General features: G+C 48.5%; 1 protein-coding gene across 3 annotated transcripts in view; it reads right to left on the minus strand.

Moving 5' to 3' along the window:
* Positions 1 to 2,862: 2,862 nt before the first annotated feature.
* The window catches only part of MYO1E (myosin IE), a 195,408-nt gene continuing 181,420 nt past the window's right edge, over positions 2,863 to 16,850 (minus strand). For all 3 annotated transcript variants that reach the window (XM_059372037.1, XM_059372036.1, XM_059372038.1), the window contains 2 exons: positions 7,166 to 7,335; positions 2,863 to 3,945 (listed from right to left, as the gene is read on the minus strand). In XM_059372037.1, coding sequence (XP_059228020.1) covers positions 3,869 to 3,945; positions 7,166 to 7,335 — 247 coding nt within the window. In that variant the 3' untranslated portion in view covers positions 2,863 to 3,868. The remainder of the gene's footprint in view (positions 3,946 to 7,165; positions 7,336 to 16,850) is intronic.

Genomic DNA, 16,850 nt, shown 5'->3' on the forward strand with positions numbered 1-16,850 from the left:
TCTCTGCACTGTGACTCGCTGTTTCCAGCAAAGCCTCCCAGCTTCCCTGGCAGTTGAGGCTACATGACTTAAGTTCTAGCCACTGCGAGTGGATATGGTATGTGTACTTTGCAAGGAAAGTTCTTTAAGAAGGAAACTCATCCCCTTTTCACCTTCATAGGGCCGGGCTTGATGATTGAGTCACGTTTGATCAGATGGGCTGGGACAATACATGTGTATGGTTTGCATGCCTGCTGGTGGGAGTACGTTATAAGAAAGGCCTCACCCTTTGTCCTCTCCATGTGTATCAGTCTCTCTTCCTGAAGCACTGTGGAAGAGATGGCCCTTTTGCATGTCAAACCATTTTCATGGTAATACTAGGATAATAGTAGTTTTTTTTCCCATTCTTACTAGGTGGTAGAATCTCATTAGTGTATGGTGGAATCTTCCAGAAGCTACATGACACATGATGATGTCATCACTCTGCTGCTTAGTAGAATGTGTGTGTTTTTGGTGTTTTAAATTTTTATTTGAATTTTTTTTAAGATTTTATTTATTTGACAGAGAGAGATCACAAGTAGGCAGAGAGGCAGGCAGAGAGAGAGGGAGAAGCAGGCTTCCTGCTGATCAGAGAGCCCGATTCAGGGCTCGATCCCAGGACCCTGAGATCATGACCTGAACCAAAGGCAAAGGCTTAACCCACTGAGCCACTCAGGCGCCCTGTTTGAATTTCTAGTATGGTTAAATACTGATAGCTGTAATGGACAAAAATGGAACACTCTGAGGTCTTCAATAATATTGAAGAGTGTAAAGGGATTCTGAGGCCAAAGCGTTTGCGAATGCTGGTCTGTTACTTGTTTCAACATCTCTGCCCGAGGGAATGTTCAAGCCTACTCGAGGTGCTTGGTTACTTTCAAGCTTTGGTTGAAGGGATGTCATATCCTTACACTGCATTTTCTGCTGCTATCCATGTGTGGTGTATGTGCACAAACACACCATCAACCCAGACAGGATGGCATGTTCTAGAAGGCAGGGGTGGCCCTTTGATCCTTTTTACATACCTTCTCCCAGGTGAAGTGACTCTTGACCCAACTGAACAGGGAACAAAATGGCAGGCCTGGCTAAATGCAGAGCCCAGAGAAACCTAGGATCATGACCTTAGTGAACTTCCTCACCTGCTGAAGCAACATTTGAAGACCTCCTTGAGCCTGGCGCTAGGTAAGGCACATGGGAGCAGGGCTGGGACCTGCTCTGTGAGTCCCATGACCCAGGGCTCTTCTCACTGCTTGTGTGGATCTTAGACTCTGTTCCTGTGTCGTCACCTAGAGCCTGAGGGATCCGAGTTACACGTCAGTTTTGAAGGCCAATCATTACATTAAAAGCAGCCAAGACTCATTCTGCACTCCCCTCCCCAATGTGGCTTTTTTTTTTTTTTAACACTTAACATTAGGAAAATTATGTAAAGCCAATAATTTTTTTTAGTACAGCTGACCCACCATGCTACAGTAGTTTCAGGTGTACAGCTTAGTGACTTGACAGCTTTGTACATTATGCTGTGTTCACAAGTATAGCTGCCATCTCTCTCATGACCTTTTACAATGTCATTGATTGCACTCCTTATGCTGTGCCTTTTATTCCCATGACTTACTCATTCTATGGCTGGAAACCTGGATCTCCCACTCCCCCTTGGCCATTTTGCCCATCTCCTCCCCTCCTCGCCTAGCCAACCACCAGTTTACTCTCTGTGTTTATAGGTCCAATTCTGCTTTTTGTTTGTTCTTTTTTCCTAGATCCTACTAAGGAATGGAATCATATGGTATTTGTCTCTCTCAGTCTGACTTATTTCACTTAGCATGATGCCCTCTAGGTCTGTCCGTGTTGTCTCAAGTGGCACAATCTCATCCTTTTTAATATTTTTATTTAACGAATTTCACTAATGATTCCTTCTACTGCCCAAGGTCACCTTAGGTCCTCCAAAGCTTGAGTTAACATTTATCCTCAAGATAGGCCTTTTCAAAATAACTTAAGCTTAATTCAGGTTGTCCTGTCACTTGGCCCCAAATTCTTTTTTAAGACCCTGAGATCATGATCTGAACTGAAATCAAGAGTTGGCTGTTCAACTTACTGAGCTACCCAGGCATCCTTGGACCAAAATATACTTTAAACGTTATTTGTTATTCTGTTCTTGAACACACAGAATTAAGTGGTTTACTCTGTTGTAAGTTCAGATAACTTTTTTCCCCTTATATATAACCCCTGATAATTTTTCCCATGGACTCAGGAATCTTGGAATGGCAAAAAGGTGTGTGCTGGTCAAACCCTACTTTCCCAACAGCTTCCAAAAGGCCAAGGCAATCAGAAGAAGGAGAGGCAGAGAAGTGACAGTCTCCCCTGAGAATCATTGCCTCATCCATAGACATTCCATCGTTTCTGACTTTTCACTAGTATTGCAACAAACACTGCACTGGCCGGCTAGGCCCGCCAGGCTCGCCTTCACAAAGTGCCACAGACTGCATGGCTGACCGCCAGAAATGGACTGTCTTCTAGCTGTGGAAGCCAGTCTTTCCAGTCTGCTGCACGCGGGTAAGGTTGGTTCCTTCTGAGGGCTGTGAGGGAAGCACATCTGTGCCAGGCCCCTCTCCTTGGCTAGCGATGGCTGTCCCTTCGTGTTCTCTTGCCTGTGGCCATCCATGTCCAAATGACCCCTTTTTATTGGAACACCAGTTATACTGGATTGGGGCCCGCCCTAATGACTTCATTTTCTGTAAAAATGCTCTATTTCCAAATAAGGTCCTATTGTGGGGTACTTGGGGTTCGGGGTTCAACATCTTTGAGGGGATAGGGAGGTCCAATTCAACTTATAGAAAATGTCACAAAACAACAGGTGGTTCATTGGTTCCTTTATTTATTTAGGAGGTAGCGGGAGAGACAGGGGACAGAGGAAAAATTACCTATAGGGCAAGGGTTGAGGAAGGTTTTGCAGGGGCTGGGCCAGAAAGCAGTAACACTGATTCTATAGTTGAAAAGGAGTAGTGCACACTTGTAAGTACCTGGTGGGAGTCTGGTAATAAAACCTACCTTATGAATAAGTACAGTGGAATACTACTTAGTACATTCATACATGTTTCTACCATCTTCAGATTTTTATATACAGTATATGATCTGTTTTTTATAAATGTACAGCTTGAAAAAAAAGAGATCCTTCTTATAAAAGGTACAGCATTAAACACAAAACCAACATGGGCCAGCCACATTCCAACTGAAGACCCAGAGAAAGCAAGGCCAACAGCCCAGCCCCTAGCCCCTGCTCAGCCTGGCAGCCGGATGGTCCCGGCGAAGCGTAACCCAGCACCCTCTGCACCCGTGCTCCGCAGGCCATGCCGGCCCTCGGCGTCTGCACCGGAAGTGCCCGCTCCCGCCAAGCCCAGCCTGCAGAGGGCAGGTCCTCCCTGAGGGAAAGTCGCAGAGAGGAATGTGTGTGTCAGGGAAGGAAAAGAGGGATGGAAGCAATGTGCTCTCTGACTAAAGGCACTTGTCAGCGGCCGCCTACAGCCGTTCCCTGGGCCTGGGAAGCCAGCGGGTGCTGTTCCGACAGAGCCAACAAGGTCTGAGCGGACCTTGCCTGTCCTCTCACCAGGTTTAAATACAATAAATAAATCTTAGTGGGTGGCTGTTTTGCCCTCCTGGGCTCCTATGAATAGGGCCACCTTTTAGGATCGTTTATGGAGTGACACTCCCTGTCCCCAACCCAGCATATCATTGTCCTCCATGGGGAAGGTGCCAGAAAAAGGAAGCAATTGCTCGCTATGGATCAGAAGGAGAACCCCAAAACGTCCCCTTCCCTGTCTGGAGCACCTTCACTCCAGTGACGTCAGAGTCTCTGTGCACCTCAGATCTTGGTCACATAGTTGTTGGGGAACAGGCCCTGCTTGCCTCGTAGTCGACCTGTCCACCAGCCAGAAGGATCTGCAGGAGACAGAGATGGTGAGAGTGAGGGTGAGCAAGGTAGGTCTGCCTGGGCCAAACACGCCCCGCTCCTGTGGGTGCAGCATGTGGGGAAAGGTGGTTTGGCTCCCTCCATCTGCGTTCTTTGTCCTTTTTATTTATTTTTAAAGATTTTATTTATCTGAGCAAGAGAGAGCGAGAAGTGGAGGGACAGGGAGAAGCGGACTCTCCACTGAACAGGGGGCCCAACGTGGGGCTCCAACCCAGGATCCCGAGATCGTGACCTGAGCCGAAGGCACCCACTTAACTGACTGAGCCACCCAGGGGCCCCCTTTATTTTCTCTTAAATGAACGAGACTGTTGTAAAAAGTAACCCCTCCCCCACAGCAGACACAGACCACTCAGGGTCCTCTTTGAGCAAGAACCTGCTGCTCCCACGTGAGGCTTTGCTAACAGCGTCCCGCTCTCAGCCCTCCAGGACTGCCGGGCCTCTGAGACGAGGCTGATGGCTCCCCTTGGGGTGCAGGCACGCCGAGCCTAGTCGGGGACCAGGATAGGGCCCCCAGTCCTGCCTCCCCACTTTTCTCCACACAGGGCTACTCCCCCATCAGACCTTTCCCACTCCTTCCTCCAGCGCGGAATGTTTCTGAAGAACCTGATCTGCAACGCCTCCCACCTTAATCCCAGGCCCTCCACCAGGGGTAGGACGAGATCGGCGCGTTCAGGGTGGTATGGCCGTAGACTCCACCAGGAGTAGGTATGTGGTCTACATTCTCTCAGACCCTCTTCTGTGACTATAACCACACACACACTCATTTTAAACAGAAACAGGCCACTCTATCTTATTATTCTGCATCTTGCTTTTCAATACTATTTAACAGGTATTGTCTTTCCACGTCCACATCTCATTTTTAAACAGCTGCATTATACCAAGATTTATAGATCCATTTCCTGATTGATGGACACTTGTTCCCTCTTTTTCCACTACTGATGGAATCAGTGTCCCTACCTATATCTTTATATCTGTGTGCAAGCAGGTCTACAGGAGAGATTCCTGGCTCAAAGAACATAGACCTTTTATTCTTAGGACAATAAAACATTGTTCTAATAGGTAATACTCTATTACCTATTGGTTCAGTTGGTTAAGTGTCTGACTTTTGATTTTGGCTCAGATCATGGTATTTCATTTACCTATTTTCGATCTCTAATTCATCTGGTATTTGCTTTATGTATGAGGTAGAGCCCTAACTTTATTTTCTTTTCAGAATGAAAAGTCATTGTCTCTCCTTTCTCTTGATTTCAAATGCCACATTTATCCTAGATTAAACACCTGTATATACATGGGTCTGTTTCTGGATTCTATTCTGTCCTATTTTCCTGTACTCACACTGCACTGCACCCATTACAGTGACAATTTATAGCATTTTCTGAGAAACTTCTAGGACTCGACGTTTTCCACAAATATGTAATTGTTTTGATTAAACCCCAAATACGTGTTATTTCTAGAAAAATCTGAAATATTTAGAAATGAAAAGAAAGCAATACTCAAAACTCAACACTTAAGGAGACCACCTATGAACACATGAATATATACATACACTCAGATAGCCATCTGTTTTATATTTTTACAAAAATGAGACGATAGTCCACAGTCTATAACCTTTTTCCTTTTTCCCATGAACAGTTTTTCCATTTCAGTAAGTATACCGCACTACTGCATCATGATCTCTAACAAAAATGTCATCAAAGTTCACTGACGGGATAGAGCAAAGCTTATTTAGCCAATCTTTGTTACTGGGTAACTGGTCATTTCCACTATTTTTGCTGAACAAAGCTGGTGATAAAAACGGTTTTGTGTTTACTAAGCATTTATTTCAATCTTTATTTGGACTCTGACACCTTCTAGAAAGGATACTAAATGGCTAAAATATTGAAACCTATAGCAAACTAGGTGGCTCAGGGAGGTCAAAATAATGCCCAGAAGCCATTTAGAAGGAGGTCAGTCCAGGCACCTAAATCTCCTGACTGAGCTCCTGTGATGAGGGAATGGCTTAAAAACACCATTCCTGGACCTGTCCTTGGCCACCTCTTCCTGGAGGCTAAACTTAACCAAGGCCACTTCACGCAGGCTGTCCTTGCTCTGCTTGTAACGGACGGCTCCGCACTGTCCTCAGTCCTCCTGAGCCCGTCCTTCAGGGTCCTCCACCAACAGGCTGCGCCCAGCTTCACGTGGTCTCCTGTGACATCCCCGAGGGATCCTGCCACAGTTGAGCGTCGGTTCCTTTTCCTAAAATGACCTGCTCTTTCCAGCCTCTCTGGCTCTCTGTCTCTCCCCTTTCCTCACCACAAATGCCATTTCCTTCACGGTGCTTTTTTAACATCCTAAATCTGCCATTACCTTTTTCTTTTAAAGATGTATTTATTTGCTTTGGAGCAGGGTAGGGGCAAAGGGAGAGGGAGAGAGAAGCCCACGCAGATTTCCCTCTGTGCAGGGAGTCTGCCACGGGACTCAATCCCACAACCCTGAGATCATGACCTGAGCCAAAATCAACACACTCAACCAACTGTCCTACCCAGGTACCCCGGAGTTATCTTTTTGAAAAACTTCCATAAGCTAGTGTTTGGTCCTATGTATATTATATTCTAGATTATCAGCTCAACCAAATTAATGAAGCATTCAGCCAAGCCCACAGACTACTTTTATAATAGATGTTCCAGGTTGCCTCCCTGGCTTCCATTCCATCTACTTTCCATATGAGGAGGCCATCAAGTTTGGGTGGGATAGTCCTAACTCCCGTTTCCTACAGAAGTCCCTGCCATGCCTAACCTACTACAGGTACAGCCCTTGTCTTGCTACAGAGATTCAGGAATGGACACAGGACCAATTTGGTCTAATCAGAGTGAAACCTAGGGCTTTTGTCCAATGGCTAAGAGAAGTTTCAGAGATAAAGCAGATTCTGGACATAGTTTGATATTGCTGGAATTGATGCAGCCATTTTGCTGCCATGAGGGAAAACAGCCAAGAAGGGAGCAAATACAAAGAAGGTGGAGCTGAAAGAAATATTTAAAGAAAAAAAATTTTGGAGCCTTGATCAAACTGAGCCTGAAGCTGAGCCTTTTGCTCCAAGTTTCAGTTAGAATAGTCTATAAATTCCCTTCGTGTTTAAACTAGTTCTTATAGCAATGTGACCAGATGTTCTTCAGGAGGCTGTTCCAGCCAGCCAGCCAACCATGCACTTACCTTCTTTGATAATATCGATAATGTCATTGGCATTGAAGCTGAGTTCATCTGTGTCCTGAGCATCATAGGCATAGAGAGCCTTGCACTGTGGCACCTGAGGCTTAGGCTTGGGCTGGGGCTTAGGTCTGCCCCCAGCTGGGGGAGGCCGACTGCTCGTTTGTCTCCGGACACTGTGGAGAGAGTGCAGGCAGGTAAGAGATGGGAGCTAACAGAAGGTACCACTGTGTGCTGGTCTGGAGCACAGAGCCAGCACTGGCCAGAAGTTCAAATCCACTTCAAGCCACCAGAAGATACGCCAATTCCCAAGATTTCTCTGAGAATAAAAATACTGCCCCCAACTTTGGAGAAAGAACTCTTGTCAGGGCCCCAGAAGCCTGCAGGTACCTTTCCTCAACAGCAATCCTTCTCAGAATCAACCACCACCCTGCATTCTGTATTAATAATTCTGCTTTTGTGTTTTTACCATACACACAAGTATTCCTAAACAGTACACATGGTTTTTGCCTGTTTAACTGGATAAAAGGAATCATGTTCTCTCTCTTTTTTTTTTTTTTTAGACCGGCGGGGGGAAGGGGGACAGGGAGGGGCAGAGGGAAAGAGAATCTTAAGCAGGCTCCATGCCCAGTGCAAAACCTGACGCAGAGCTCGATCTCACGACCCTGAGATCATGACCTGAGCCGAAATCACGAGTCCGATGCGTAACCGACTGAGCCACCCTGGCGCCCCTGAAAGGAAACCCATTCTACCACCACTCGCTCTATATTGAACACACTGGCCATGTGTTCTCAGGGCCTCAACCTCTTCCACAGCATAAATATGTCACCATTTACTTTTCCAGTTCCCTGTCAATGGTCATTTGGGATGATTTCAGGTTCTAGTATCGTGAAAAATAACAATAAAAACAAAAGCACTGCTTTGAATACTCCTGCCCTGCTGGTGAGGCTCTGCGGCGGGGGGTGGGGGGGGGGGAGCAGGGCTGGGTAGGCAAGTACCATGGGCTGTGGGGCAGCATCCGGGCCTCTGCCCGCTGGATGCCGGGAGCACCTTCCCTTCCTCGTGGCCTTCACAAAGCCATGTCCGGCACTAGCACCCTCACCTGCATCTTCTAGCTTTGAACGGAAGGAGGGCACGGACTGCGTGGAGCACTGGGTGTCCTATGCAAACGATGAATTAGGGACACACATCAAAAACTGATAACGGACTGTCTGGTGACTAACAAACAAAAATGAAAACGTATTCTTTCTAGGCACTATACCGCCCCAGCTGCCCTTCATACACTGTCTCAAAGGCAAAGCGCTATATAGCTCGAGATCTTTAATCTGAAACAACTCTTTGTTAAATATGTTCATACAAGGCATTTAGAATAAAAAGTAGCAAATGTTTTCTTTCCCACTTTGCCTGAGGACGAAACCAGGAAAAGCCCACATTCATTTGCTCACAAAACAAACATAAATTGATGATTTCTTCTCTGAGAAACTGGGCTGTACTCAACTCAGTGGGGCTGGCTGTTCAGCCTGGCCAGGTGTGTTCTTACCTGTGGCAGGAAGGAGGAGAAGGGAGAGTCTTTCTCCACCGCAACCTGAGTTGTGAAGGGGAAAAGCACACCCACTCTGACCTGTGCTCTCAGCAGGCCAGGGCTGCTGTTCACTGAGGTCCCTTGATAACAGATGCTCACTGGGGGCTGATGAGGTTAGATCATGGGTATCTGGGTGTGTTTGTGTGTGTGGGGGGGTGGTCCTGGCTGCCAGCTGGGTGGGGTAGGACTGCTTCTATCAGGGGTGGGCTTTTAGGGGGCTGCCTAGGGCTCCCTGTGTGGGTGGGGAGCAAACCCCAAGGTTACTCGGGCTCTACTCTTAGGTCAACCACTGTCCCCACCTACCACCAAACACTTTTCTTTCATCATAGAGGAAAGGCATCTTGTAGATCATTAGCATGACATCATTTCCTCCCTAGTCGATTGGAAATCCCCATTCCCTGCTCGAGAAGTGCTTGCTTCTCTGACACCTGGCCAGGCAAGCAGGCTTTTAATTAAGCAACCTATATATTAAGGATGTGTCAGCATCTGGTTAATAAGAGCCATTGGCCTGGATACCAGAAGTCATCTGATTTCCCAGCAACAAGGAAGAGAGGGTGTGGAGGAAGGGTATGCATTACAATACCCTGGGAGGGAGGAAAGCTTCCAGGCTGCTAGTTCTAGGATGTAATGTTGAAAGGATGCATGCATTCTCTCTCCCTCTCTCTCTTTCTCCCGCCAAATACTCATAGATGGAGATCTGACCTCTCTCATGTCCAGGGGGAACTTACCAACATTAGTGCAGTTGATGAGGCGTCTAAGCCCAAGAGTATTGGGAGTTAGGTGTAGTCCCAGAGGAAAAGGGGCCAGTGGAGAGAAAAAGGTGGATGACTGTCTGAAATGTACGACTGTCCTTCCTGCAGCAATCCTGGGCGTCACCCCCTGGCTGCTCTACCCAGAACCTCCAGCTTTGACCAAGCCCTGGCAGTTCCTCCTCCCTCATGTCTTTGCTGCCAGCTGCATCCTTCCTGGGCTCCCTGAATATCCCCCAACTCAGTGTCTATTAGCTCACTACACCCTCCACTAAAAATCCTGAGAGCTTCTCCCTGCCCTTGGGAAATAAACCAAGACCCTGCATGGGGCCCAGAAAATACCCCGCCAAGTGTGGCCCCTGCGGGCTTCCAGCCTCAAGACCTGCCGCAGGCCACACTGGTATCTTCCTACCTTTCTTTACGAGCCCTGGCTGGGGTCGGGACACCTTATTCACGTACTCCTGGCTTATGTCATCTTTAGGGGACCAATGCTTTCCCTCTAAGATTAGGAACAAAACAGGGATGCCAGCTCTCACCACTTCTGTTCTAAACCGCACTGGAAGCTCTGGCCAGAGCAAGTACTCCAGAAAAATAAAAGGCATTCAGACTGGAAAAGAAGTAAAATTACCTCTCTTCACAGATGAGATGATCTTGCATGTAGGAAAAAACCTAAGGAATGCACTAAAAACTATTACAACCAATAAACAAGTTAAGCAAGATTAGAGAATACAAGGCTGAGGAAACAATTCTATTTACAAAAGGGTAGTCCTATTCATATGAAATATTCAGAGGAAGCTAATCTATAATGAAAGCAAGTAGATTAGTGGTTCCCTAGGGCTAGGGGTTGGGGGAAGGACATTTCTTTCGGGGATGATGAAAATTCTAAAATTAGATTATGATGGGGTGTCTGGCTGGCTCAGTCAGTAGAGCATTGGACTCCTGATCTTGGGGTCATTCGTGTGAGCCCCATGTTGGGTATAGAGTTTACTTAAAAATTCTTTTTTTTAAATTAGATTACAATGATGGTTGTATAGATCTGCACCTAAATACTGCTCAATGGTACTTTAAATGGGTCAATTTAAGAATCTATAAATTATATCTCAAAACTACTTAAAGAGGGGCGCCTGGGTGGCTCAGTGGGTTAAAGCCTCTGCCTTCGGCTCAGGCCATGATCCCAGGGTCCTGGGATCGAGTCCCGCATCGGGCTCTCTGCTCAGCAGGGAGCCTGCTTCCTCCCCTCTCTCTCTGCCTGCCTCTCTGCCTGCTTGTGATCTCTGTCTGTCAAATAAATAAATAAAATCTTAAAAAAAAAAAAACTACTTAAAGAAAAAACAACAAAGTAAATCACATAGACCCCTTTTGGCTTGGCGGCTCATTGATACCCAGAGTGACCTCAGCCAGTCTGTCCGCCCCAGGGGCGCTGGATGTCCCAGAAGCAGGGCCGGCTGGCGAGATGGAGGAGAGCAGGACTATTTAAACACCTGCGCGAGCACAGCCACTGCACGGTATTTGGTCCCAAGGCATCAGAGGATCCTTCCTTAGGATAAGTCAAAGTAAAACCAACCAAAATAAAAGCTCAGGGGATACTGGGGGTTTAGAGTCACTTGTAGGCCATTGGCAATAGTGGGCTTGGTTGTCCCAGGCCCTGGCCCATGGCCACCGTGCTTCACCAATCTAAAGCCACCTAGTGATTTAGCCGCCTTGCCTAAACAGGGCTCACAGTACCCCACATCTGAGAGCAGGGAGAGTCCAGGTAGCTTTGAGATGAGGTACTGAGTGCTGGGGAGCAGAATGTGGGCTGGGGGGCTGAGTTTGAGGGGGATGGCTGTGGAGGCGGGGGACAGCTTTGCATTTTGCATCAGGGAAGTGTCTGTGTAGACAACCAATCCTCAAGTCACCGTGATCTGGCTCTTCCCCGTTCCAGTGTCCTCTGTGACCAGAAAGGAGCATACAACTGCCCAGTGAGGCAGCCAGTCAGAGCCAAGCCCCTGCAGCCCCATTCTCCCATCTCAGTTTGTTTCCACCCTTCTTGTGCGACTCAGCAAAGGCAGGTCACCTGGGAACCCCTTCCTGCAGCTGTAGGAAGTCAGACCAGCTCGCCTCAACCGTGGCTGCTCCGGGCAAGACACGGTGCCGGGCATCTTCACAGGTGCTGCTTCAGGGCACCTGCGCACACCTTCCTGGTCCCGGGGGCTGTCCTGCCCCCATGCCCCACCGGGACTGCTCACCCTAACGCTCAGATGCTTTCTAGCACGCTCTCCGCAAACTCCACTGTCAGATGTACGACGGAGCCCAGGACGTCTGTGCCAAAGACGTGACGGCTGCCTCTCCGTTTTACCACAACATAGAGCCAGAAACGGGTCAGGAGCTACAGCCACTTCCCCTGCTCCGTCTGAGTCTCAGCCTTCAACCCACACAACCCCCTTTGCATCACTAGGTGGCGATCCTGTGTAATCAATAATGAGGAAAGAGAAGGACTACCAGCTGCCAGGACTTGATTAATGAGGCCTTCCAGGGGCCCCGAAGGCCTCCACGTGCAGCCCCGGGTCGAGTGGTCAATGCCACGAGGAAGGGATCCGGGCCCGCTCACCCAGTGAGCTGGAACGGACTCCGTCTGGCCCAGGGGAGGAGGACGCTACGCATGGCCAATTCTGCAAGTCAGCTCTTAAACACAGCCATTGTCACAGACAAGAGCGAACACAATGACAATTTTGAATAAATTACAAGCAAGGCAATAAATACTCAAAACTCAACCCTTCCTAATTATTCTCCCACATTTTACCTCTGTCTACGTGCTTGATATTATCAATGTCTGGCTGCTGGAGGATGGCGGGACACTAGTCTCGATGGTGTATGGCTACACATCTCTTCCCAACTCTGGCCCTTTATATTTTTTATTTTTTTTTTAATATTTTATTTATTTATTTAACAGAGAAGCAGGCTCCCTGCTGAGCAGAGAGCCCGATGCGGGGCTTGATTCCAGGACCCTGGGATCATGACCTGAGCCAAAGGCAGAGGCTTTAACCCACTGAGCCACCCAAGTGCCCCAACTCTGGCCCTTTTATCTCCAGAAAGCCACACCAGCACGCTGCTGTCCCCACTCGGTCGTGGTGGCCCGTTCACTGGTCTACACACGTCTTGCCTGAACTGGTTTCGTTAACACACAGGTAGGAGTTAGATTGTTCTGGCACCTCTGGTGTCTTAGGACACGGGCCCTCCTAATAAGCTTTACATGACTGAAGACTGTTACAAAAGCAATTCTTTTTTTTTTTTTTAAGATTTTATTTATTTATTTGACAGAGATCACAAGTAGGCAGAGAGGCAGGCAGAGAGAGAGAGAGAGAGAGGAGGAAGCAGGCTCCCTGCAGAGCAGAGCCCAATGTGGGGCTCGATCCCAGGACCCTGGGATCATGACCTGAGCCGAAGGCAGAGGCTTTAACCCACTGAGCCACCCAGGTGCCCCAAAAGCAATTCTTTCATGGGGACCCTGGGGGTTGGGGCAAGAATTCCAGAATCTCCCTAAGTTATTTTGCACTCTATACATATTAATGCTGAGTTCTGAAACTCCCCATCACCGAGCCCATTCAGTTTCCTTCTGCGTAACTTCGGTGCAATGTAATCCGGTTTCCCTGCGGCGACTCGACCCATCCTTACCATGTGGGTGTATCTCTTCCCCACGAGGAAAACAAGCACACAGGGAAGGTGAACTACGGCTACTTGCTTTCGCAGCACGTCGTTCTTCGGAGGAGGGCACCAGACCTCGGGCGCAATCCATCCTAAACCACCCCACAAGGTTTCCCGAGTCCTCAAGCGCCTCCCATCCAAGTTGCTGTGCACGCACCGCACCACGGGACAAGCCCCGTGTTCCTGACTGGGGAAGACCGGTGAGGGGGGCCTCTGCCCGGAGACCTCAGGCTGCCGACCCACAGCTGAACCCTTATGGACAGCTGCCCAGTCTCACAAGAGAGCAAAGCCCCGGATGACGTCAGTGAGGACAAGGCTATCTGCAATTGAGTGTTTGTGCCTTTGCTCTCCTCTGGTAAGGCCTGTCACTGCCCGTAGGACGCGAGCTGTCACCGGGAAAGGAGCAAAGGATGTTTAACAAGAACGCCTCCCCCACTCTGGCCCAAAGCCTGCAATGCCTGAGGCTTCCACCCGCATGGAGTCCAGAGATCTGAGTTCCTAAGAGTAAAGCCGCCTTTCAGTCCTGGTAGAACAGGAGTATTTACCAGTAAGACCACAGCACGGGGACAAGAGTAATAAAGCCAACACACATCAACTTTCAAGGTGCGCAACACTTGTCGTTTGCAAAGCCCTTACTTCGTCTTCAAGACACCCTGAGGAGTGGGCTTTAACCTGAGATTATTATCCTTACGACACAGGTGAGGACCCCAAGGTGTGGAAAGACGCCATGACAAACAGGAAGGGACACAGCTAGTGATGAGGGAAGCGACTCGTGTGTCCAACGTGTGGCCCAGAGCAGGCATGGGGCTCCGTGAATATCTGATGCCTGAATCCGTGAAGGACGAACACATGAAATCAGGGACCGACACCCAGTCCGTCCCTGTAGCTGTGACTCCTGTGCTCTCTGCACACCGTCAGGCCACCTTCTATGGGCATCTCCGCTGCTCCCACACCTCTGGGGCAGCTGGGTGTACCTAGCTGATCCCAGGGTGAGCTGAGATTAAGCTTTCTAGTATCACCCCTTTGTTCTGCAGATGTGAGATTTATGTCTTGAAATTCCAAGAAGGAAAATAATGGCATTTTATTTCATTGGCTCTTTAAAATATACTCGGTTCCAAAAGGTTGAATCTATAAACATTACTGGAAATGTGGGAATGGATGCCAGGAATTCCTAAGCCTCATGTCTGCCTGGGCCAGGATACGGCTGCTGCTCCTGTAGATTGTGGGTTGAGAAATATTGCTATTGGACACTTGTTGGAAATTTTAAGCCCCTTGAAAATATGACCCCATTAGGAGAATCTTGTCAAGAGACACACAGGCAGCATTTGAATTTTTCTATCGATCCCTCCTCTTTGTGGCATGGCCAGAAGCCCCAGCTCTGAGCACTTTCAATATTTTTCGGCTTCTCTGGGATATCTCGAAATTTCGTGAAGTTGCCCTCTCATGAAATGGCCCACGGGATTAAAGAGGCCAACCAAAAAGACAGTGTTCCTGGGCAAAGGGTGATGAGTGAATTGTTTGTATGACTCTTGCTTAACCTGTTGTCTTTCCTGAGGGTCAGGAAAGATCTAGAACATGCACCAGACATTTCAAAAGGTATGCTGAGAGACTGCAGGACACCTCCTCTCTCTGTCTCCTCAGCCAGTGACAATGAAGATGCCACCAAGAATAGCTCCCGTGTCACAAACAAGGCAAGGCGAGGGGAAAGAACCCAGTTAGGATGGTAATTTAGTGAAGGCTTTGTGCTCCCTCCAGAAAACCTGGCTGAACCTAAAATAAACTGACCGAGACTTTCTGGAATTAACTCGAGGTGCTAATTACACCATTTGATTTTATCCACATTACATGATCCAAAAGAAATGATTGCTTATGCTAAATGCATCCATACAGAAAAGTGCACCGGGGGTGGGAGAGGGAAAAGGAAGATAAGCCCAAGAGTGTGAACACCCAAGCAGAGAAAGACCACCATTATCTGGTTTTCAATGAATTGGCACGTTCAAGGTCACTGCTTGGAGCTGTGATGTATATAGCAGCGTTCGTGTTTGTGGAAAGATTTGGGATCCCAGAGTCTGCTGCTTGCTCCAACAGGCTGCTGTGAAATGAACGCAATTCGTGTTTTCTTGGCAAAGAGCAGCTGTTAAAGGCAGCCGACCCCACGACTCCCAAAATGCCTCGGGCATGTGTCTCACGCCCGTATAAGGTCTCTGATCACATTAGAAATTATTTTAATTTTCCCTTCATGTGTTTTAGAAATGAAATCCGAAGAAGCAGCTCAGCCCTTTGACCGGCATGTGATTTTTCAAGGAATGTTGGCATCACGGCAGATCTCAGGGTGCAAAGGAGAGGCTGGCTGGGATTCTTGTAGCTACCGGGGCGGAGTGCGCCGGGCAAGAGGACACGCACCACAGGAAGCCAGGAACAGCCTCCTTCCTGGTAGACGGGTGCAAAGGTGCCCTCCCCTCCAGCCTCACGGCCATTGCCAAGCCAATGTCACATATGCCTGATATGCCATCACGTATGCTGAGACCCAGAGGTGGCAAAGGGCGTGACGAGACTTAAATGGGGAGCCAGGCAGCCGAGGGCTGGAAGGGAGCAGCCTCAGTTAAGACACAGTGTTCCTAAATTGCCTGCTTTTGGCTGACAGATGCTCCCAGTTGGCTGGTGTGCAAGTCTGTAACTTGCAAAGCAGGGCTGGAAAGATGGTCTTGCTTGCCAAAGCGAAAGCAAGTAGGAAGCTAACAGACAGAGCTAAGAGATTTGGTGCATTTTGTTGATGGATTTTCATCCCTTGCCTATGTGGGGACATCAACCCTGGTCCAGGAAGGGCTGCTGGACTATTTTCACATGTCCATCCTTCCGGAGAGCATAGGTCTGGGTTATGGACTAAAAATCCTAGCGCCTCGACAGCACCCTTTGAATTCACTTGTACACAGCATCATTCCTGGCTTTATCAATGAGACAACAGATGCCTTCAGATGAGCGGTTTTCAAAATGTGGTCCCTGGATCAGCAGCAACAGCATCTGAGAACTTGGTAGAAATGGGAATTCTTGGGTACCATTCCGGACCTGCTAAACCAGACACTCTGGAAGTGGGCCAGGAAATTCTCCAGGTGATTCTGCGTACCTTAGAGTCGGAGAACTACTGCTTTCGACCACGCCCCAGTCAGGTAGGCCGTGATCCCCGGAACCAGTGGGGAGCAGCTTGTCTACACAAGCGTGGCGGTAAGTGGGGAGAGACCCAGCGAAGGGCTACAACCCCTCTACAGACAGCCATGAGTAAAAAACCGAGCTGCTTTCGTATCTGGAGCCCAAATGAGGTGAGACTAGCCGGCGGGAAAGGAACCCCAGGAGAGTGTGGTTACTTTCATAAGAGCTTCGTGGTCTTTTCGAAGGAAGCTGACAAGGCAGGAAAAACATCCTGTAACGGGGCCTAGGAGGGGATGGGAGGAGCTGTTGTTTCTCTCCCGGCACAGCTCTATGTCATACACATGTCTCCTGACCAGACACGAAACCTCATCATCCTAAAGACAAGGAGAGAATGGAAAATGGAGGCGGGCCCCAGGGCGGGGAAGAGGGGCCTGGAGCAGGCCCATTCTGGGGTTCAGCGGGGAAAACTACTCCGCCACTGAGGATCATGGGGGTGGGATGAAACCTTCCAAGTCACAAGTTCAACCAC

Source organism: Mustela nigripes, chromosome 13, assembly GCF_022355385.1.
Source record: "Mustela nigripes isolate SB6536 chromosome 13, MUSNIG.SB6536, whole genome shotgun sequence".
In the NCBI taxonomy this organism is placed as follows: Eukaryota; Metazoa; Chordata; class Mammalia; order Carnivora; family Mustelidae; genus Mustela; species Mustela nigripes.